This window comes from Cervus elaphus, chromosome 29 (assembly GCF_910594005.1).
Source record: "Cervus elaphus chromosome 29, mCerEla1.1, whole genome shotgun sequence".
Taxonomy (NCBI): domain Eukaryota; kingdom Metazoa; phylum Chordata; class Mammalia; order Artiodactyla; family Cervidae; genus Cervus; species Cervus elaphus.
The window spans coordinates 44,495,512-44,519,142 of record NC_057843.1 but is presented as its reverse complement, the minus strand read 5'-3'; the positions used below and the strand labels follow the sequence as shown (position 1 = coordinate 44,519,142).

At 44.1% G+C, this 23,631-nt stretch overlaps 1 protein-coding gene across 2 annotated transcripts in view; it reads right to left on the bottom strand.

Moving 5' to 3' along the window:
- MAMDC2 (MAM domain containing 2) overlaps positions 1-13,487 on the bottom strand; it is a 152,718-nt gene extending 139,231 nt beyond the window's left edge. The window contains exons 1-2 of one of the 2 annotated variants that reach the window (XM_043890711.1): positions 13,027-13,487; positions 12,585-12,698 (exon numbers count right to left, since the gene is read on the bottom strand). In XM_043890711.1, the coding sequence (XP_043746646.1) occupies positions 12,585-12,698; positions 13,027-13,060 (148 nt within the window). In that variant the 5' untranslated portion in view covers positions 13,061-13,487. The remainder of the gene's footprint in view (positions 1-12,584; positions 12,699-13,026) is intronic. The other variant, XM_043890710.1, reaches the window with a different exon arrangement.
- Positions 13,488-23,631: the final 10,144 nt, after the last annotated feature.

The window sequence follows — 23,631 nt, the reverse complement described above, 5'->3', positions numbered from 1 at the left end:
TTTGAGTTTTAGAAACTCTGAAAAGAGATCTACAGGTAAACATTAAAAAAAAAAAAAAAAGAAAAAAGATCATCGATGAGTCCATTCTCAAAATATTTAAATAAAATACACCAGTCATCATCCTCAGTTCCTGGCTAGGGAAACCTTGATGGCAAGTCATTCAGCTGGTGACTGGCAAACAAGGCTAAAAGAGATTGGAACTCTGAGTCTCTGCTGTTTACTCTCCATGATCTTTCCTTTGTCCAGTGTTTCTAAGGAGAAGTTCTTAAATCACTTGAGTGTCAAATTCACTGTCTACTGTGCATGCCATGATTCACTGCACATTTGGATAGAATGATGGTGGATGTTATCTATTTTTCCAAGACCCATTAATGTTCTAAGAAATCTTAGACAACTAGGCTAATATTTGGCTCAGCAAGAGATCACCCATTAATGTGTCCAAACTTATTTTATGACAGAATATTGTCTCAAACTTGTGAATGACTTCCTGCTTGCCAAAATGACAAATGAATGGAATTAATTAAAAATATAAACAATTTCACACCCTTTTCATCTCCCAGCAATTTTTATTGTGAGTAGCTGAGTTTGTGGAAAGGCGAGAGGCATGAGAGATATTCTGAGAGACCAAGAAACTTTCTTGACAACTAAGCTGTCCGTTTTCAGCTGTTATGAAGCAAACAGGTTGCCTTCATCCTCTCCCAAAAGTTGCTTAATGACATACTTGACAGACAAGAGGCCCATTTGGATCAAAATTGAATATGAAATCATTGATAATTATTGATATGTTTTTTTATAATGGAGGTGGTTTAAAACCTGGGATTTATGCTCTATAGCCTTCAGAGTCTCATTTTACAGAACACTCTTTAGAGTTTATGCATATGGAAAGCAAATAAGTCCTATTTCACAAGTGCAAGATTAAAAATGAAACATGCATGCCTAGTAGCCAAGATATGGAAGCAACCTGAATGGATAGTGCCCATCAATAGATGAATGGATAAAGGAGATGTGGTGTATACAGAACCAAATGCTACTCAGTCATAAAAAAGAACAAAATAATGCTATATGTGACAACATGGATGGACCTGGAGGACACTATGCTAAGTGAAATAAAACAGAAAAATACCATATGATTTCACCTCTATGTGGAATCTAAAAAAGAAATGAATAAACCTAACAAAACAGAAACAGATTGATAGATACACAGAATTAACAGGTGGTTGCCACAGGGGAGAGAGGTGCGAGAATGAGTGAAACAGGTGAGGGAGATTAAGAGGTACAAACTTCCAGTTACAAAACAAATAAGCCATCGGGATGAAATGCACAGCGTAGAGCGCAGGCTAAGTCACTTCATTCATGTCTGACTGTTTGCAGCCCTAAGGAGTGTAGCCCCCCAGGCTCCTCTGTCCATGGGATGGGATTCTCCAGGCAAGAATACTGGAGTGGGTTGCCTATCCCTTCTCCAGGGGATCTTCCTGACCCAGGGATAAAACCTGTGTCTGTTACACCTCCTAAATTGGTAGGCAGGTTCTTTACCACTAGCACCACCTGGGAAGTACATTGTACGGAATACAGTAAATAATATTGTAATATGTATGTACAGTAGCAGATGGTAACTAGACTTACTGTGGTGATCATTCTGTAATATCAAAAATATCAAATCACTATGTTGTGCAACAGGAAATTACATAGTGTTGTAGGTCAATTATACTTCAAAAACCAAACAAACTCATAGAAAAGGAGACTAGATTTGCAGTCACCAGAGGTGGGGTTTGGGAGGGAGGGGGAATTGGGTGAAGGTAGTCAAACCTAGACAAAAAGCAAAGTCATCACTTTGCCACCAAAGGTTATGGTCGTTACGTTGGTCATGTACGAACGTGACAGTAGGACCATAAAGAAGCCAGAGCGCCAAAGAATTGATGCTTTTGAACTGCAGTTCTGGAGAAGACTCTTGAGAGTCCCTTGGATAGCAAAGAGATCAAAACAGTCAATCCTAAAGGGTGACCTTCACTTTCACTTTCAAAGGCAATCAACCCTGAATAGTCACTGGAAGGACTGATGCTGAAGCTGAAGCTCCAATATTTTGGCCACCTGAAGCGAACAGCTGACTCACTGGAAAAGACCCTGATGTTGGGAACAACTGAAGGCAAAAGGAGAAGGGGCTGACAGAGGATGAGATAGTTGGATGGCATCACCAATTCAATGGACATGAACTTGGGCAAACTCTAGGAGATGGTGAGGGACAGGGAGGCCTGGCATACCGCAGTCCATGGGGTCCCAAAGAGTTGGACATGACTTGGTGAATAAACACACACACGGTTAAAAGGTACAAACTTCCAGTTACAAGATAAAGTACTAGGAATCTAATGCACAGCATAGGTATAATTAGTGCTGTTGCTATGTTACACAGGAAAGTTAAAACAGTAAATCCTAAGCATTTACATCACAAGGAAAAAAAATGTTTTTCTTTACCTGTTATTTTGATTCCACATGAGATGATGAGTGTTTACTAACCTTACTGCAGTAATCATTTCATAATACATATGTAAGTCAAATCATTATGCTATATACCTTAAACTGATGTAGTACTGTATGTCAACTACATCTCAATGACACTGGGGAAAAAAAACAAATTAAAACTCATGACAATACTATGCATCTTCAGGTATGTTATCTTTCAATATAATTTCTCTTTTATTATACAATATTCAGAGCTGACTCATTTGAAAAGACCCTGATGCTGGGAAAGATTGAGGGTGGGAGGAGAAGGGGATGACAGAGGATGAGATGGTTGGATGGCATCACCGACTCAATGGACATGGGTTTGGGTGAACTCCAGGAGTTGGTGATGGACAGGGAGGCCTGGCGCGCTGCAGTTCATGGGGTCGCAGAGTCGGACATGACTGAGCAACTGAACTGAACTGAACTGATTCAGTAAAGAACCACATGTGGGTAGGTTATTGACTATTTCATGTTGACAACGAAGATGAAAATCGTCAAAGATAACAGTAACCTATGATATATTACAGCTTTTTAAATGTGAGTTCAAAAGGTTCTACTCTTCAGTGTTTTCTTTTTTAAAAAAAAGGTACCAATGCATAACTCACACTTTCTGCAACAGAATTTGTGGAAAAGGAAAAAGATTTTCATATGCTTATTCCCAATTTTCAGGATTTATAGTGGAAAACCAAAGGCTTTCCATAAAGCTTATATTTTAAAAAGGGCTAATGCAGAGTCACAAAACAATTTAAACACATTCCAGTCTATTACCCATTTTTTTCATAAAGTCAAAATTAGAAGAAATCTGCAGAAACTTTAAAAAGAAAACATTAAGTTATGGTATCAGACAATATGATTTTAGTCATGAAACATTGGTAATCCAAGAATGCAGCTTCTCGGTGAAGTTAAAGCATATTAAAGTCATCTTCATTACAAGCATGGCCACAAGTAACACTTCAGCTCTTTTTGGCAGTGAGGCAAAAGTTTTTCAAATAAGGAATGGAAATTTTTCTGAGCGTAGAGCTAAGTTATATATCACAATATTGTATAATGTTGCTGGATAGCAATATTGTGATTCTGTTAAGAGTAATGGAATAAGTACCAAAGTGCTTGGGTAGTGGGGCAACTGGCTTGCAAAAACATATTTATCTGTGTACTCTTTTAATTTGTTCACAGTAAGAATAGATGAATTTGAAGTTGAGGAGTATTCCTTAAGACTGCCAAAGTATTTTAGGTCAAGTCATAAATTTTCCCTGAAGTTCTCTGCCAAGATTATGCTGAGGACCAAGAAGAGAATCCTTCAGATGGTTCCAAAATTAAACTTTAATCTATTATGGAAAAAATAAGTAAAAGTATATTTCCCTATCTTGGCTTGATTCCAAAGGCTTACTACCATATAGCAGGCACACTGGCTGTTGCTAGGGCCTGAAACCTAGGGCAGAAGTGGGAATGCTGGGACACCATGAGCATTTTGCAGTGGATTCCCACTGTCTCCAGGGAAGCATGAATCTTTCAGGTCTGTCTTCCATGGTGGTGGCCTCTGGAAGTATGAAGATATCATCCTATTCTGATGGGAAGGTGCCCAGGATCCAGTGAGGGTCAAGTCTTTTGAGTTGGATGAGCTTGGGTCCACATCCTGACTCTCTGTATTGCACTGGGCATGCTACCTCCATCTCTCTGTGTCTCCTACTTCCACATCTGTAAAATGTTGATAATAACCACCTCCGGGATGGTTGGTTGTTATGATGGTTACAGACAATGACAATAAATGTACTAGACAGGCACCATGATATGCCACCTATGGGTCACAAACCATGGTGGCGTAGGAAGCTATCGTGTAATCGTTTCACTAGGTATCGTTTCACACTTCTCATCTCAAGCCCTCATCATCTCTTAGCTGGACCACTGCATAGTCCCCTATCTAGCCTTCCCATTATCAGCTTGTCTTCCTCAAATCAACCCTTTGAATTGGAGAGCAGGCTGCATCACACTGCTTCCTGCCTCCAGTATAATGAACAGGCAGGTCCAGAGGCGCCGTAGTAAACAATCATGGCAAAGTCACACAAATGGCTCCTTCAGTAGGATCTCGCCAACACATTATATCTCTTTACTCTTGCCCAAATGTAACTCAGATCTCTAGACTTCCTGCTGATCCTAAGGGCTAACTGATACCCTTCCAATAAACTTCTTTTGTGCTTAAACAGCCTACTTAATGCTGTCTGCAATGAAGATCCTGGGCTAGTATACAGTTCCTTTTGCTCTCTACCATAATTACAGATTTGTGTTTGCTCCTATTGATCTAAGGTGACCACAAATGGCAGGGATCATGACTGTGAATGTATTCCATATACTATCTGTACTCCAACAACCAACATAGTGCCTGATGGCGAGTGGGTATGCAAATGTGTGTTGACAGAATGAATATTCTTTAGAAGTATTTTCTGTAAAACAGTTGATTCACTCATTATACTATGAAATTATGGCATGATACCACTTGTTTTATTTTATTCATAAACTCAGAACCCTCCCTAAAAACAGATAAATGTCTCACAAGGTAGAAAAAGCAAATATCCTTGCAGATGTCACTGAATTTCTCCATAAGTCACATCAGCATGGAAGATTCCTTTTTTCAAGGAGCAGACAAATATCCCTGTCTGCTTTTACCCATCAGGGTGGGTACTATTAATGTCTCACACTTGAGTTCCTTGGAAACAACAGCTCTCAATAGCTAGTTCAAAGTTTGAGCATCTTTTGCCAAAAATACTTTTTAGACCAATCAGTGTCACTCTCAAGGTTGCACTCTGATTGTTTGTGATGGCAGAGGATCAAAGGTCTCAGGCAGTCCTGATGGGTAAATAATCCAAGGGCTATTTGTCCATTGGTATGTCAGGGATGAAACAGATCATGTATTGGTGAGGCAAACTGAAATACTGCTTCACTGTTATATTTGGAAATTGCAACAGAAGACTCCAACATCTTTGAAGTCTTATGGTAGGAAGGATTGTTAAACACAACCTCTTTCTTTACAGGGGAAAATGTCAAAAACTTTTTTCCTTTTTTTTTTTAAATTGATCTCCATAAGGGCTTTAGAGATTGATTAAATTCAAAATGTTTATTGATATCACACACTGTCAGGTGCTGTGGGAAGTATGTGATCCCTGTTCCCAAAGCATAACTCAGATGAGGTGAAGAGGTGGGGACTCCAATAAGGAGAACTAAGAAGAAGATTTACAAGGTGGAAAGTGAAGAGAGCCATGGGAAGGGGGAACAAAGAGGAAAGGGAGAAGTTTATTTACTTGGGAAACTCAAGGACTGTTTCAAAGAAGAGCCACACATTAAAGCACAGATAGATTTAAACAGGCCAGGATGGAGCCAGGGAATGAAGAAGCAGGATAACAGGGGTGTAGAGGACAGCACAAACAGAGCAAGGAGGCAAGGAAGTAAAGAGCTCATTGAGTGAACAGCATGTTGGGGATTAACGGGAGGGAGGAGCAAAAATATAATTGAGGGCAAATTACAAAGGACCCCGAGTGCCAAGCTAGGCAGTTTGTACTTTATTCTATTGGAAATCGGTAATCATTAAAGGATCCTTAGCAACAGCATGTTCCTTCTTTCTACATCTGACTGGGAAGAGGAAGGAGGAGTTGGCCATTCTTCTGGACACTGTCCTCAACCCTGGCCACATATCGGAATCACCTAGGGAGTTTGTTCATTTATTAATGTCTGTTTGTTAACAGGGCCAAGTCTGGCCCTATATGTAGTCAAGTAAATCAGAATCTCTTGTGGTAGTGCCTGCGTATGACTATTTTTAAAGAAAAATTTAAGTAATTTTAATGTTCAGTCAGAGCTGAGAACCATTGGCATAGGTGTAAGAATTTCTCTAAAATTTATATTTTTGTCAGGAGTGCTGTGTTGATATTAGGTATGACATGATGCTTTACTTAATTAGGTATGGCCTAGTGGATACGATGGGCTTCCCAGGTGGCTCGGTGATAAAGAATCCTCGTGCCAATGCAGGAGACTCAAGAGACGCAGGTTCAATCCCTGGGTCCAGAAGATCCCCTGGAGAAGGAAATAGCAACCCACTGCCTGGAAAATTCCCTGGACAAAGGAAACTAGCAGGCTACAGTCCACGGGGTTGCAAAGAGTTGGACAAGACTAAGCCACTGAACACACACACACACAGTGGATGTGATAGAAATTTCTGATATACTATAAAAGTTCCTCATTTATCACCAGCAATATGTTCTGTGTTCAGGACCACCTTCTTTCTCTAGGTATTTCATATACATACCTACATATGTATAAAATTAAACATATAGTCAAACACTCCAAGAGCCTAGATCTGAATGCATGAATACATATGCATTTATATGACTGAGTTGATTAAGACACACAGAAGAGAAATTGAGGGAGAGTGGTGGGATAATTGGCAGAGGTGAAAATCAGCATTGACCAACCAAAATGCTCAGTTCAGTTCAGTTCATTTGCTCAGTTGCGTCCGACTCTGTGACCCCATGGACTGCAGCACACCAGGCTTCCCTGTCTATCACCAACTCCCGGAGCTTGCTCAAACTCATGTCCATCGAATTGGTGATGCCACGTCAAAATGCCCAAGACACATTCAACTGTCTGCTGATCTTATGCATCAAGATACCCACCACTTCTATTAACATAAATTCATTTTAATCAACTTCTTAAAAATCAAATGTTATTTAATAAGACAGAATTAGGACTATCACTGAGATGACCTACCAAAAAGGTTCTGTTATTTTAAGAACCAGGATTTTTTATGAATACCATATCCCAAAGTGCAAGCCATAAAACATGGCGGTTGCTTGCATGCTGAGAGATTTGAAGATGACAATAAAAGCAGAAAGTCCTATGACAAGAGATTACTTTTTCCTCCCAATATATTGTGACCATAGCTGACTTCTGTGATTATGAGAAGGCAAACTTTCCAAATCCAGGACACCTTGTTAGGGATCAGGCCAGGAACTGGGTAGCCACTTCCCATTCAGCAACTCTATCTGAGTAAAGAAGACCCAGACTGGGCATTGGCCTTGATAGGAAGAAGGCTGGCTAGACAGAGCCTATGTTCAGAGAAGTGAGTCATGGCAGGGAGGAGCAGGCAGAGATTACCAGTCCAGGTAGGTTAAGTCCCCAGTGGAGGAGCCATGTGAGACAACCTGGGAACTCAGAATGACACGGAGGCCAAGGGTTAGGGACATGCCCCCAAACTGAGGGGTTGAGAGCTCAGGGGCCTCCTAGAAGGCACCAGCAGCATCAATATGGAGCCTGATTAATGCTGAGCCTTTCCGGGCCCCAGTGTGCTCCTCTATAAAATGAGGAGGTTGTACTGGGTGAACTCTATGGCCCAGCCCTAGGATCCAGGATGCTGGGCAGAGCCAGGGCAGAACTAAGGCCATGCTTAGGCACAGCTCACTAAAGCCAGGTTGGACTGGACATCAGTAGCAGCCTGGGTGGGCCCAGGAATCCCCTGTGGCACTGCAGGAAGAATGTGGCCTGGGGTGGACTGTTTCTCCAAGAGCCATATAGGGAACATCCCAAACTTGTGCTGCTCCCAGCCTTTCCACAACGTGGGGGCTGTGCTTCAGCAGAGAGGGTGTCGAGAGACCAACCAGCAGAGGTGATGAAGGTTCAAGCAGGTCCAGAGGGTGGGAATTGCCTGGGTGAACTCAGGGTGATGTCAGAGTGGGATGTTGAGCCATTCCCCCAGCATCAGGAAAAGAGCTATAACCTGCAGAAAGGGAGGACTGATCCTTCTTCTTCAGGAAGGTCTTTGGGATCCTGACCAGACTTTGGCTTTAGCTGGGCCTCAAGAAATATCAAGCAGGATTTATCACTATTAATAATAACTAGCACATGACTGAGTAAAGAACTGAAACTCAGCTGACCAAGTGACCGTAAGTGTCCTCAAGAGAGAAGTAAGGGGTTTGGTGAAGAAAGGAGGGTGACAGGAAGAGAAATAGGCATGTACTTACATCGAGATTTCCGTATATTCTACCACCACCCCACCACCCTACTCTCACCCCCTTGGTTACGGCAAACTTCTAGCTGGCCAGCCTGCCACAGATACTATCACTTGCTCCGAGGTACAAATACCATCCAAATTCTTTCTGTATTAGGCATCTCTTCAAACCTTGACCCCCACTGTTGGAGGAAAAAAACCACCTCCTCTACAACAAGTGTTTCGAATTTCCTTTTTTACCTCCTCATAACCTGACATATGTCCACATCTGCCTTACTCTCTGGGGTGCTTTAGTGCCCCAAACTTCTAATAAAGGAGTAGTACCTGGATTTGGATTTTACTCTCTTCCTCCTGCAGTTCCTCCAATGATTTCCTCACAGCGCCAGCTTAAAGATACTAAACCAAGGTGTCCAAAAATCAGAACGAAGCCAAAACCCATCCAATGACTAATCTGAATCATGACTATTCTGATGTGAGGCCAACTTTATAGTCTCCAAGAATCCTCAGCCGAAGGGCTTCGGCCCCCACAGCTGGCACAGGGCAAGTAGAACTGATAATCTTGATTTCTGCTAAGGACAACCATTAAAGGGGTTCCAATATTCTCTGAACTGTGAATAAATAAAGATTTTTTGAGATAATGAAGAATGAATGAATGAAGATTTTTATAGGATAAAATAGATCTCTTCTTTCCAGGATTTAATTCAAACCTAAAACTTAGATGCATTTCCAAAATTTGATTCTGATACAATCTCACTTGCCTTGACAAGTGAGAGAAAATGAAAATATTCTACCAAAACCATGGAGGTAAATCAAGAAAACAAGGCCACATTGCCAAAATTGGAAAGTAGATGAGACCAGATTCCAGTACATGCTCAGCTACTCTGATGCCATCCTCTGTTCCCCAGGGGCGCCCTCCATGGTGGGGCGCAGTCAAGTCAACACATTGCCTTGTCAAAACTCATCCATTCTGTGAGAGGAGATCAAGCATATTTCAAAATGGCCATGAGCTAGGGACACTGGAATTGTAACTGGAAAGGCTTAGAGACCTAATACACTAAGTAAATCAAAGGGGTGGACCTCACATACGATTTTGGGCAGCTGGGAGGTTATTTTGAGACAACTCCTGATGTGAATCTCCTGTCCTAAAAAGGCAAAGGTGTTAGTCGCTCAGTTGTGTCTGACTCTTTGCGACCCCATGGACTGTAGCTCACCGGGCTTCTCTGTCCATGGGATTCCCCAGGCAAGAATACTGGAGTGGGTTGCCATTCCCTTCTCCAGGGGGTCTTCTCAACCCAGGAATCTAACCCAGGTCTCCTGTATTGTAGGCTGATTCTTTACCAACTGAGCTATCAGGGAATGAAATTCTAATTGGCAAATTTGTTTCTCCAGTTAACCCTCTTCACTGGGCTTTAGCATTGACTGCTACACCATAAATTAACCTACTGACCAAGGACATCAAAGAAAGTGCTATTTACATTCCAAATTCTTGTGGGCAAAAGTCATGAAACTTACAGCTTTCTATGCTACCATGCAACACACAGGTGGATGGAACTAGTTTCAAAAGGTTTTCACAGCCAGATGAAGTAAATCTGCAGAAAGGCTGGCGAACAGCTTGCCAAATTTCAGCATGGGACAATTTCATTCTCTTTAATTTACCAGCCTAGCAATGGGTTTATAATAGAAATTCTTAGTGATGGCTTCTCAGGAGGCAACCACAGCAGTTGGCACACACCTACCTTACTGCACCTCTGGAGTGGACTGCTATGTCCAAGTTCTGGCCACTGAAAAACACAATCTGTAAGGACAGAAGCCTAATGGGCTTGCTCCCATAGGAATGCTCAGAGGTGACTGAATTACCTTCCCCTAGCCAAGCCAGGAGTCCCAGCCTTGAGCCAGAAAGCAGTGACTGTTAGACGTTGGAAAGAAAGCAAAGAGGAAAGCAACAGTGCCTTCATTATATGCTGTAGCCGCAATCACTTTTCCCTATAAGCATCTTCCTGTTTCCCTGGAGGGGCACTGTTAACTGCCACTGCTGCAGAGGTGCCAACTCAGCAGAGAGCACTTCCTGTGGGTCTGGACAGCAGTCGAGTGTGGCGGGATGTGGCCTGCCCACTAACCCAGGAGCAGGCTGCCAGGGGGCCACCATCCTGACAGAGGCCTGGCAATGCGGGCACAAGACTGAGGCTCCTGGATTAAGGGGTGATGCCGATTTCCTTTTCTCAGAATCAGACTAGGGTGAAGCAAAAGGGGTGTCTAGGGCATAAGATTGAAGGAGGTTTTCACTCTCAGGGTCATGCAAGTGGCTCTTTCACCCTGGTCCTAGCCCTATGCGAAGCCACCAGTAGAGGTAGGGGGGGTGTGTAAGGTCAGTGGTTCTCAAAGTGTGATCTCCTGACCAGCACCACCACCTGAATACTTACTAGGTATTGAAATTCTCAGCACCCTTCCAGACCCACAGACTTTGATACTCAGAGGTGGGGCGCAGCAATCTGTGTTTTAATACCACCACCACCCCCCGCCCCCCACCAACCCCAGATAATTCTGATGCAGCTAAAGCTCTGTGCTAGAGAATAATGCTCTCTAAAGCCTGTTGCGTGGCCCAGGCCATTGCTCAACATGCTTCACACACAATCAGAACAGGGAAAGGAGTAGGGTGATGAGATGAAAGAGATTTCCCTAAGGCAATCAGCGAGGTAGGAATTCCTCAAATAATAAATCAGGAATTGATTTTTTTCCCAGCTATCCTTAAGTACTCGGTACTGAAGCCTTAGCAAGTGTTGGCAATAAATAACGTTTACTACTGAGTAGCTTCCTCCTGTTTCTTCCCTGATCTAGTCAGTTCAGAGTTGGCTACTGACTGATTACCTTGGTACGTGGGCCAGTCATCTGAATATTCTGAGATTCCCTCCTCTGGAAACTGGGGTTAACATCACCTCCCTGCCAACATCAAAGAAGCTAATATATGCAAAGCCCCAAGGAGAAGCCTGAGGCAGAAAAGCTGTGATGACAGCTTATACATCCTGAGCAGGGATTCTGGGCCCCCACCTTCTCCAGGGAGGTTAGATAATCTGGGGGCCTGAAGACAACTGAGAGGGGAAGGAGATTAACTGATCTCTTTTATGCTGCGGTGTTTTTTTAAAGGAGGCTATTTCCCAGTCCCGGTGACCTAGGACATCAGGCTTCTGATTGGGGTGGCACAAGCAAAAGAAAGGAAAGAAGTAGAAATATATTTACTAAATAAATAAAGGGCAAAAAACTGTATCACATTTAAGATCCCACATTTAAACTTTGTCACTAGAACCCAAACAGTGTGAGCGGTGAGGCAACGACCAATGCAAGCCAGCTGAGTGACCTCAGACACACAGCCATAGACTTGGTTTCCTCTTTTGCCAAGTGCTGAATTATAAACCAACAATAATATGAGGATGATGTCATGCAACAAAACGCTGTCAAGCACAACACAAATGTGAGGTTCACACTGAGGTCCCATCACAGAGGAACAGCACCACTGTTTCCGCTGGATGAAAGGAAAACTTATCTCACCCAACTCGCCCAGCTCACAAAGGTGTCTACTGAGGACGAGAGAGCCTGTTGACCTGCAGAGGGCACCCAGCTGGTGGGAGACAGGCATCAGCTGTGTCCCCTTTCTCCCTTTCATTAGGGAGTAGCGGGGAGGGGTGAAATCTCAGCGCTTCTTGCCAAGGGCCAGGTAAATAAAGGACGCCCCACCAACCCCCATCTCTTCATTGGCCATTCAGGCAGCACAGCTGAGACCTGGAAAGATGATTCAGGACACCCTCTCTCCTGAGAGTATGTAACTCCAAGATAATAACGGTATCCATGTGAAAGGGCTTCCCTTGTGGCTCTCTGGTAAAGAATCCGCCTGCAACGCAGGAGACCTGGGTTTGATCTCTGGGTTGGGCAAATGCCCTGGAGAAGGGAAAGGCTACCCACTCCAGTATTCTGGTCTAGAGAATCCCATGGACTATATAGTTCATGGGGTCACAAAGAGTCGGACACAACTGAGCAGCTTTCACTTTCATGCAGAAGAGCCGCCCTCTGTTCAGGCTGGGCCCCTGTGCCCCGAGCCCCTTACCTTCCTCATTTAAAATCCACGGCAGGAACTCGAACACCGATTCAAAGCCGCAGGTGCTCTCCTCGAAGGTGCAGGACCCCGCGGGCAGGTCCAGGGCACCGGCAAGCTGCAGGGCTGTGGGTACAAAGCGGGTTTCAGTTCGGGCTGGGTCTCGTTAGCAGCAACTCAGGGCACCCCGGGGAACCACCTGGTGAAAGTGGAGGAAGGCGTTCGGAAGGGGCGGGAGAGGGAAGCGCTGCTGCCGCCCCCGCCCCGGCAGCTTCCACTGCAGGACTGCGCGCAGCCGCTGGGCTGGGGAGGGAAGTTAACTGCTGCTGGGACGCTATCCGTAGGCACCCTTAGATGGCCCAGCCCAGGACCGCAAGCTGGACTACCAGGGCTGCAGGATTGGGAGAGGGCTGCGAGAGCGCCCCGCGGGGATAGCCCCCGAGTCCAGGCTTACCTTGCACTGCCAGGAGGACGCCCCTGAGCAGCATGGTCGGGGAGGAGGACTGGACAGAGGAACGAACCGCCAGCTCGCCGGGACAGGCTGCTCCGGGTGGAAGGAGCGTGGGAAGCAGGGGCACCTCGAACCGGGGGAGGGAGAAATCAGAGGCAAAGCGCGCTCGAAGCTGCCCAACTTTGCAACGCGGCTCGGGAGCCGAATAGAGAGCTGAAGGTGCCTGAACTGGGAAGCGGCGCTTGTTGAGCTGCAGCCGCGAGGCAGCTCGCGTCCCAAATGAAGCCGGCCTCACAGCTGGTCCTGCGCTAGGACGGGGCTGGGCGGGGAGGAGACAACGGCACACGTTTGAAAAGCCAGCCAGGACTGGCTGGGACAGGAGAGGTCGGGAGGCAGTGACTCGGTTCGGCTTCTTAACGCTTGGTATCAGACCCCTGTCAGCCTCTGGCGAGGGCAGGCCTCCCAGGAGCCCCCCGGGGTGAGTTGGGGCTGGAGGCGCCCCGCCCCTCCCATCCGCAGGGGGAACCAGCTTATTTCTGGGTACAGCCTCTCTCTATCTGGAATGCCGGTCCCGCAGGGCTGGCCCTAATTTTAACCTTTTTTCCTCAGAATGGAAAAGGGTGGAATTCTCTTAGGAAAACCTAGAGGAAAATTTGGAAAGTGTTGTGTTGAGTGGAGTAAGGTTTATATCTATCTAGGAGTTCAGCATTTATGGCCCATTAATGTTAACCTTGGAATACCCACCCCTCATACACACACTTTTATTTAGCCGTGGAATGTCTGGCATGCCTGGTGCTCAGCATTGCCTCCGTCCCTAAAATGGGGGCATTCCTCCTCTCCAAAGAGCCATGATAAATTAGTAGGAAGTTTCTAAATTGGGACGTGAGAGATGGGGGTTACTCCCTCCCTAATACCCACTGGCTACACATTTCCCTTAAGCACTAAGTGGGTCTTTAAAAATATTTTCTTCCAGTAAAGAAAGTGGTGGTGGGGGGGTGAGGGTCTTAATGCTGTTTATAATGTTGGGCATGCAACTGTATGGCTAGGGCAATGGTTCTTAAATCTTAAAGTATATCAGAAACCCAGCATCAGAGTTTCTGATTCAATAGATTAAGCTTAGGGTGCAAAATTCTGCACATTCCTCACAAGTTTCTATGTGTTGACACTGCTAGGTCTGGGACCACACTTTAAAGACCACTGGCCTAACAAACTCTTTTTTAACCACCAGAGCCCTGCATACATGCCTTCACTTGGTTTCCAGACTCTCCTTGTTCTTTGGTCTTTGTGCTATTTCTTTCTTCCTCTCTCTGACTCCTTGGATATTATTAGGTTGTCTCCAAGTTCTGTTATTTCAACTCCTGTTGCCTTCTCTCCTCACTTCCTCAATGATTTCATCCAGTCTCATAGTTTGAAACACCACCTATAGCCCGATATCTCCCCAACAGATATTTCTAGTCCAGATGGCCCACTAACTCCCCTGCATCTTCCTCATCTCAGTTAAAGGAACCTTTCTCCTTCAGTTGCTCAGAAAAAATATTTAAGAGTTATCCTTGACTCTTCTCTTCTTCTCAGGACATTACCAAATTCTGTCAGTTTAGGATTCAAAACGTAGTAGGTACTGACCATTCTCCATTCCCATGGTGACTGAAGCTGCCACGGCTGTTTGCCAGGGATGCTACAGCAGCTTCTGAAAGGTGGTCTTCTTGCTTCTTCCGCCTCGCGCACCTCCATTCCATTTTTAACACAGTTGTCAGGGCATCCCTTTAATACAGCAATTGGGCCATGTCACTCCTTGGCCCCAGACTCCTAACAATTCCATCAATTACTTAGCAAACCCCAAACTCTTCACAATGGCCTACCAGGCCTACAGAACCTGTCCCCAACCTTTTATATGTCTAACTTCATCTGCCATGCTTAGTCCCCTGCAGCCATATGAATCTCCCGGCTGGTCATTAAACACAGTCTAGCTGTCCTCTCAGAATTTCGCACTGGCTATTCCCTCTATTTGAAATGCTCTTCCTGGGAGAGCCACATGACTCACACCTGCACGACCTCAAGGTCTTGACTCAGATGTCACCAGGAGAAGAAAACTTAAAAGCCTTCTAATAAGAAAACCCCTTTTAAAATATGTTTAGACAGGTTTTTTTGTTTGTTTGTTTTGAGTTTTCTGTAGGCAGTGACATAAATGATCTAAAATTTGCTTAGTGTGTGTATTTATATGCTTTATGTCAGGAAGTACCTAATAATAATAAATAATAGTTATCATGCTTACTAGCATAAACATTTTAGATAGATAATCTTATCTAATTTTCTCAAAAACTCTATGGGGGTATGCATCATTACTATCACCATTAATAGATGAGGAAACTGAGGTGCAGAGTTCAGTGACAGCAAGTGGTAGAGACAGACTCAAACTCAGATAGATTTATTCCAAAAGCCTATCTTCTCATCTTCTCAATCTGTACAGTAACCTGTCTCCTTTGTCCTTCTTTTTTTATTTCTTGCTCACAGATGGTGATACATATCAGTTTCATCAAGTTACTTAAACATTTAAAGACGGATGTGAATCCAGTTGAAACTTCAAACCACTATTTTCAACTAAATAACTTTTCAGCAACTATCAAACTAGTTTTCCTTTCCCCCAAGTACATATGGAATCTTTCAAAGTTTTAGGATGGCCTTATATTCATCTGCATGTCCTCAGTGTTAGCAAAATGAAAAACTGCAAAGCCCTAAAGAGATCTCCAAAAATTTAAAAATGTGATTTAATACTTAAAGGTGACATCATTTATTGCCACCCACAGAAGTAGAATCATTACACACAAGTGCAAAATTAGTTGGAGTAAAGTTTCTATTTCACATATAACTGCATGATCCCAAGAACAAATGACCGTTTGACATTGGCACAGCCTGGGAACTCTGAGCAGCAAGGGTCTGACTTGGAGTTTAGTGCAGAGAATGGTCACTAGGGGGCGCCTTTGGGCTCCACGTCTGTGGAAAGCGGAAGGATTTGGCCCTGCGAGAGTGACAACGAAATGCAAGTCCCTTGAAGCCCTTCTGATCCCACAAGAACTTTTGGGGTTTAAATGGCCCATTTGACTTACCCTACATTAGATTAAAAGGGCCCGGCTCTTTGTACCACAGCCCCCATCTGTCACTCAATGTGGCGCTCGTTGGGACACTGAACTCCAATGAGGCAGCCCTCCTCACGGAGGCCAACCTAAGTGCTAACCGGGGAAGGCTGTTTGATGACAACACTCCCAGCAGCTGGGACAAGTCCTTTCTGGAAGACATTTTGCAGAGAAAGGAGAGGATATTGTACATCTAGAGAGCCAAGGAGGGAATCTGGAAAAATCTAGAAAGTACGTGTGTCAACCCGCTTTCTTCCGTCACTAATCACGAAGCCATAGGGCCATTCACTGCCACATTACGTGGGAAAACAGCATAAGGCCCCAAGGTAAGAACTTCCTGGGCCTCTCTCTCCAAGATATAGCTTAATTGAATAATCAAATATCGCACATAAAGCTCTGATTTTAGAAACACTCAGTAAACATTAGATAGGATAGGGGGTTGAATGGTAGCCCCCTAAAAAGACATCCTAGAAACTGTGGATGTGACCTTATCTGGAAAGAGGGCCATATGGATGTAAGTTAGGGATCTTGAGATGTGATAATCCTGGATAATGAGGTGGGCCTAAATTAATGGCAAATGTCCATATAAGATAGGGCTTCCCAGGTGGCTCAGTGGTAAAGAATATGCCTGCCAATGCAAGAACACACAGGAGACATGGGTTTTATCCCTGGTTTAGGAAGATCCCGTGGAGGAGGAAATGGCAACCCACTGCAGTATTCTTGCCTGGAAAATCTCATGGACAGAGCCTGACAGGCTACTGAGCACATACACACATCTTTAAAAGAGATAGAAGGACAGTAACAGACACATGTAAACATGGAGACCGAGACTGGAGTGATGCATCCCCAAATAGAGAATACCTTGAAGCTGGAAGAAGCAAAGAACATTCTCTCCTAGAGCCCCAGAGAAGTGCAGCCCGGCAAACACCTGGTTTTCGGACTTCTGGACCCCCCCGTTGTTTTAAACCACCCAGTTTGTTGTAGTGGGTTCCAGCAGCTGTAGGAAACTAGAAGAATATTATACATCAAGCAAGCACATGCCAGGCACTCTTAGTGCGTTATCTCATATAATCCACACAACATTCCTATGAGGTGAAGACCACTGTTATCTCCACTTACAGACAAGGAAATGGGACCAGAAGGGTCATTTGTCATCGTGTTCAAGGTCACACATCCAGGCAGTGTGAAGATGGAATTTGATGTCACACACTGCACCGCCCCTAAAATCTTCTTTACAAAGTCCTCTCTCCTACAAGGGCTGCTTAGACCACAGGCTGGCAAAGCGACCTAACCTGTGGGCTCTGTGGGTACGAGCCTCACCTCACACACAGCCTCAGGCAGCCTCCTGCTCTTTGCTACCCTGTCTGCATCTCTGTCTCTGGGGGTCTCTGAATAGGCTCGCCTCTGCCTCTCACGCCCACTTGACACTCAGCATTTCGCTACCTTACTTTCACATTGTCTCTCTCTCTCCGCACACACACACACAGACATGTCCCTACTCATTGCACACCATCAGGTTGAAAATGAGCTGATAAAATAATTCCAGGCTCTGTGGCTTGTCCTGCCAGTGACCTTCATTGCATTCCAGCAGGAGGTGTCTGGAGGCTCTGCCCCGAGGCTGGTTGGCGGTACCGTTGCTTCCTGCCCAGCACCAGCTGCCTCTCACCACGACAAGCAGTCACGTGTCTGCTATGGGTCTGAATCATCATCCACTGTGAGGGACCAAGGCCCAAGTTAACCAGTTATTACAAATCTCCTCTTATTACAAAATATATATCCCACTTAAATTGCTGCACTCAAATGAACTGAACTATAAAGCAGATATTTCTTTCAGAGTGAGCATTTAAAAGAAAATAGATACTAAAATAGATACTTTCTCTCCATCATTAATCTTTAATTCACCAACTTACTCCGAATCCTAGATTGGAGTCAGACATCATTCACGGTGGTTTGAATGCAACCTTTCAATTTTTTTTTTTTGAGTCAAAGTTCCTTGGGCTGACTCGTGACAGTGATGATACTAACACTTTTTGTTGAGTGTTTGTGATGTACCAGGTGGTTTCACGCTTACTTTATGGAGGAAGAAACTATACCCAAAGGGTTTAAGTGACTTGCCCAAGGGTAGGGGGCTGGGTGTGAGCTCACGTCTAGCTACAAGCAAAGCTCTCTTGATCTCTCTAATCTTCCAAGCCTGGGGAGGTGTGAGCAGACACTTCGAAATGTCCTGTTCTCAGTTCCCCACCTCCTTCCTCAACCCTAAGCTGGGCTGAGGCCAGGAAGGCAAGTTTCTCCCTGCCCTAGTGAAGTGTCTATATGCCAAGTCCTGCTAGAAAACCCCCTAGTGATCAGAGTTGAAGCCACCTCTCCACCCCTGCCCATCCTGCCTCAACACCTACCCCTGACTTGTCTTTCCCAGACTGTGTCCTCTTTGCCCTCTCCTGTGTTCACACACACTCCTTTTTGTTGAGATTCAAAAAGCCTTCCTCCTCTTCTCTTCTTGGTAAACTCTTTGTTATGGGCTGAATCGTGTCCCCCACTCCCATGTTCATCTGTTCAAGTCCTAGCCCCCTGTACCTCAGAAAGTGACCTTATTTGGGAATAGGGCCACTGAGGATGTAATAGTTAGGATGAGGCCACCCTGGAGTATCGTGGGCCCCAATCTTATATGACTGATGTCCTTATTAAAAAGGAGAAATTTGGAGACGCACACAAGGAGAATGTCATGTGATTGAAGATGATGGCAGAGATCAGGGCGATGCTTCTACAAGCCAAAGTAAGGGCATGATAGCCAGCAACCAACAGGCCTGGAACTGACTCTCCCCCATAGCCCTCTGAGGGAACCAACCCTGCAAACACTTTGATCTGGGATTTCGGGCTTCCAGAAGTGAAATTTCTATTGGTTATACCACCCAGTTCGTGGTACTTTGTATGCAACCCTAGGAAACTCATGTGCTCCTATTCATTTAAGACCCAGTTTCAATGTCCCTTCTCCATGCCTGTGTTTCCCTGTCCCCCCTCAAGCTGTGGCATGTATTGCTCTGTATTGCAGTGACTTTGTCTGTGTCTCTGTTCTGCAATGGAAGCTGAGATTTCGAGAGTGGAGAACAAGTTTGCTTTATCTTTGTGTCTATACCTGTCCCATGTCTGTGCACTGTGGATTGTAGGTGCTCAATAAATGCTTGTTGAAGGAAAGGAACAGCATAGCTCACTGGTCCACATAGCCTGGAGGCCTGCCTTCATCCTGTGGTTAGAGAAAAAAAGAACTAAATCTAAACCATGGGTCATTCCGGGGGACGTTTATAGAAATGAAAGAGCTACACAGATGTGCACTTCCACACAGTCTGAACGGGGAGTCAGAGCAGGCTTGTTGGTGTCAGAGCAGCACAGCTGGTGAACTGGGGGATGGGGAGGCTCCCAGAGGCCTACTTTCATGAGAGGGAGGCGCCAGCAAGAGGGCTCGGCCCCTGGAAGGGGCCTTGGTGTTGGAGGGAAATTGAGATGATGCGTCAGTCTGCTTCCTGCTTCCTAAGTTGTCCCAGCCCCCACCCTGTAGACTCTTGTCTGGGTCCAGGAGGAAGACTAGGCTATTTGGGAAAGCCAGGAAGATCTCTTCTCTACCAAACACTGGGCCCCAAAGAGTTCTAGACTCCTGTGGCCATATTTACAAAAAGAGCAGGTGAGCAGTGTCACAACTCACTTTGCTGCTGACCCCAGCCCTTTGGCATTTTGGGGTTCAGTGCAGTGAGAATGGGTGCAGGCTGGTTTGTGCACATGTATGTTCTCCCCTGGGAATTCCCCCAGTCCTGGGAGTTGAAGCTCTATATCAACTGTTCGGGCTAAGAGGGAGGTGAAGGACATTAGAGTTTCACTTATTATAGCTAATGGTGACTCCAGAGACTGAGGAGGCCTGTAGGAAGTTGGGCTAAACCCAGGTGATAAGCTTCCTCTTCTACACATTTTGTCTGAGTGCTGTGGTATGGGAAAAAAGAGGAAGAATAAAGCATTCTGCAGCCAAAAATATTTCCAACAAAGAGCAGTGAAGTCCCAGATTAGCCTCTGACCTTATTAATGTGCCATATTGAGGATCTACACATTAGGTGATTTGATCTAAACTGAACAAGGACAAGATGACATTCACAACTAGTAAGTCCTGGCTGCTGAGACATAGAACAGCACCAAATGGGAAGGTAACAGGCAGCAAATTCTAGCTCTGAAGAGGCATATGAACTGTGTGCATGCATGCATGAGTGCACGCTGTGCAAAGATACATTAACCATGAAAAGCCAAGTCACACTATTACTACTAATCTGGATGATCAAAATGCAAAGAACTGAAACTCTTAGGATTCAGAGGCCCAAGTAATCGGTTAGAATGAAGAAATTCTACCACCAGACATCACAAGGTCCCTCAGTGAGCTAATCCAGTGCATCACAATTTCAGATGAGCAACAGAACCATCTGGGGAGTTGATTCTTTTAATGCAGAGATTAGGCTCCACCTGACCAATGAAATCATGATTTCTGGGGTGGGACCAAAGCACTGCTATTTTCTTAAAGCTCTCCAAGGTGATTCTATTGAGCCAGGGTTAAGAATGCACTGAGTTAATCTTTTCATCATCAACAAAATTAAATACTATTAGTGTTAACAGTGGGAAAAAAGCTGTTTAAAAGAACAAGGGAGTGTTGCATCAGAACAGGGAATATAATTCTATCATTGAGACCATGGACTCTGGAGCCAGACCACTAAAGTTCAAGACACAAGACACTTGTCTTGTGTCACTTACTATCTGTTAACCTTTTGTGCTTGGTCGCAGCTCAGGCATGTCCAACTCTTTGGACTGTAGCCCACCAGGCTCCTCTGTCCATGGGATGTTTCAGGCAAGAATACTGGAGTGGGTTGCTACTTTTCTCCTCCAGGGGAATCTTCCTAACCCAGGGATTGAACCCATGTCTCCTGGGTCTCCTGCATTGCAGGCAGATTCGTTACTCACTGATCCATCCACAGTACATCATTTGGCCTCTCTGTGCCTCAGTTTTCTGTAAAATGAAAACAATAAGAGTACCTATCTCACAAGGGGATCATGAGCAGTGAAAGTGAAAGTTACTCAGCTGTGTCTGACTCTTTGTGACCCTGAATTCTCCAGGCCGGAATACTGGAGTGGATAGCCTTTCCCTTCTCCAGGAGATCTTTCCAACCCAGGGATTGAACCCAGGTCTCCCACATTGCAGGTGGATTCTTTATCAGCTGAGCCACAGGAGAACCCAAGAATACTGGAGTGGGTAGCCTATCCCTTCTCCAGTGGATCTTCCCGACCCAGGAATCGATCTGGGGTCTTCTGCAGTGCAGGCAGATTCTTTACCAACTGAACTATCAGGGAAGCCCGATCATGAGCACTAGGTGAGTTTATATTGTTAGGATACTTTAAAAAGTACCTGGCACTCTGTCAGCACTATATAAATATTTTCTATTAATTGTCTACAAACTTAAGTTTTTCACAGGTCTAGGCTTGTGGTTGAAACTGAAGATGTAGCCTATCCATCAAGATAACCTTTCCTATAGTGTCCTGCCTTTGAAAGTTGAGTATAGGGGGTACAGAAACTAGAAATGTAAACTGGACCATTGGGAAACTGTAGCTTTGAAATTCTATCAGATAGAAGAAAAATCTAATCTATTGGTTGAATTCCATTATAACTACCAACAACTAGAACATTAAAAACAGTAATATAGAAAACAGTGTTAGTCTAAGAAGGCAAGAATATATAATGGAGAAAAGACAATCTCTTCCCAGATGATTCTGGGAAAACTGGACAGCTACATGTAAGGATGAGATTAAAACATTTCCTCACACCACATATACAAATAAACTCAAAATGGATTAAAGACCTAAATGTAAGACCTGAAACCATAAAAATCCTAGAAGAGAAACAGGCAGAACACTCTTTCACATAAATTATAACAATAATTATGTTTTATAAATATATAATTTCCCTAAGACAAAAGAAATAAGATAAAAAATAAACAAATAGGACCTAATTAAACTTAAAAGCTTTTGCACAGGAAGGGAAACCATTGACAAAATGAAAAGACAACCTACAGAATGGGAGAAAATATTGTGATTGACAGATAATATGATTGACAAGCAGTTAATATCCAAAAAATATAAACTGCTCATACAACTCAATATCAAAAACCAAACAACCCAGTCAAAAAATGGGCAAAAGGGAGAACAAGATGTGACTAGGGAGATAGATCAGAGTGATGTAGCTACAAGCCAAGGAATGCCCTCAGCTACCAGAAATTAGCAGAGGCAAAGAAAGGATACTTTCCTAGTTCCTCAGAAGGGAGTTTAGGTCCTGTGTTACTAGTTTTGGACTTCTGGCCTCTAGAACTATGAAAGAATAAATTTATTTTGTTTTAAGCATAAAAAATAACCAGCAAAACAAAACCTTCAAAATGGGCAAAAGACTTGAAGAGACATTTTTCCGAAGAAGATATACAGGTGGCTAACAGGCACATGAAAAGATGCTTAACTCTGCTAATTATTAGAGAAATGCAAATCAAAACAAGAATATATCATACCTGTCAGAATGGCTATCATCAAAAAGTATAAAAATAACAAATACTTGGTGAAAGATGTAGAGAAAAGGGAATCCTTGTATACTATTGGCAGGAATGTAAATTTGTGCAGTCCCTATGGAAAACAGTATTGCTGCTGCTGCTAAGTCACTTCAGTCGTGTCTGACTCTGTGCGACCCCATCCCTGGGATTCTCCAGGCAAGAACACTGGAGTGGGTTGCCATTTCCTTCTCCAATGCATAAAAGTGAGAAGTGAAAGTGAAGTCGCTCAGTCATGTCCGACTCTTCGCGACTCCATGGACTGCAGCCTACCAGGCTCCTCCGTCCATGGGATTTTCCAGGCAAGAGTACTGGAGTGGGGTGCCATTGCCTTCTCTGAAAACAGTATTAAGTCTCCTCAAAAAACTAAGAATAGAACTACCCTATGATCCAACAATTCCACTCCCTGGTACATGTCTGGAAAAAAACTGAAAACGCTAATTTGAAAAGATACGTATACCCTACCATTCATAGCAGCGCTACTTATAATAGCCAAGATATGGAAGCAATCCAAATGCTCATCAACAGAAGAATGGATAAAGAAGATGTGGTGATATATATATATATATATATATATATGCATGTATGTATATAAAATGGAATTCTGCCATTTGCAGCAACATGGATAGAGATAGAGAATATTGTGCTTAGTGCAGTAAATCAGACAAAGACAAATGCTGTATGATATTGCTTACTAGGAAATATAAAAAATGATACAAATGAATGTATATGCAAAACAGAAGCAGACTCATAGATATAGAAAATCAAATACTGATTACCAAAGAGGAAAGGGAAGAGGGGAGGTGCAAATTAGGGGTATGGAAGCAAGACATACAAACTACTATGTATAAAATAGATAAGCA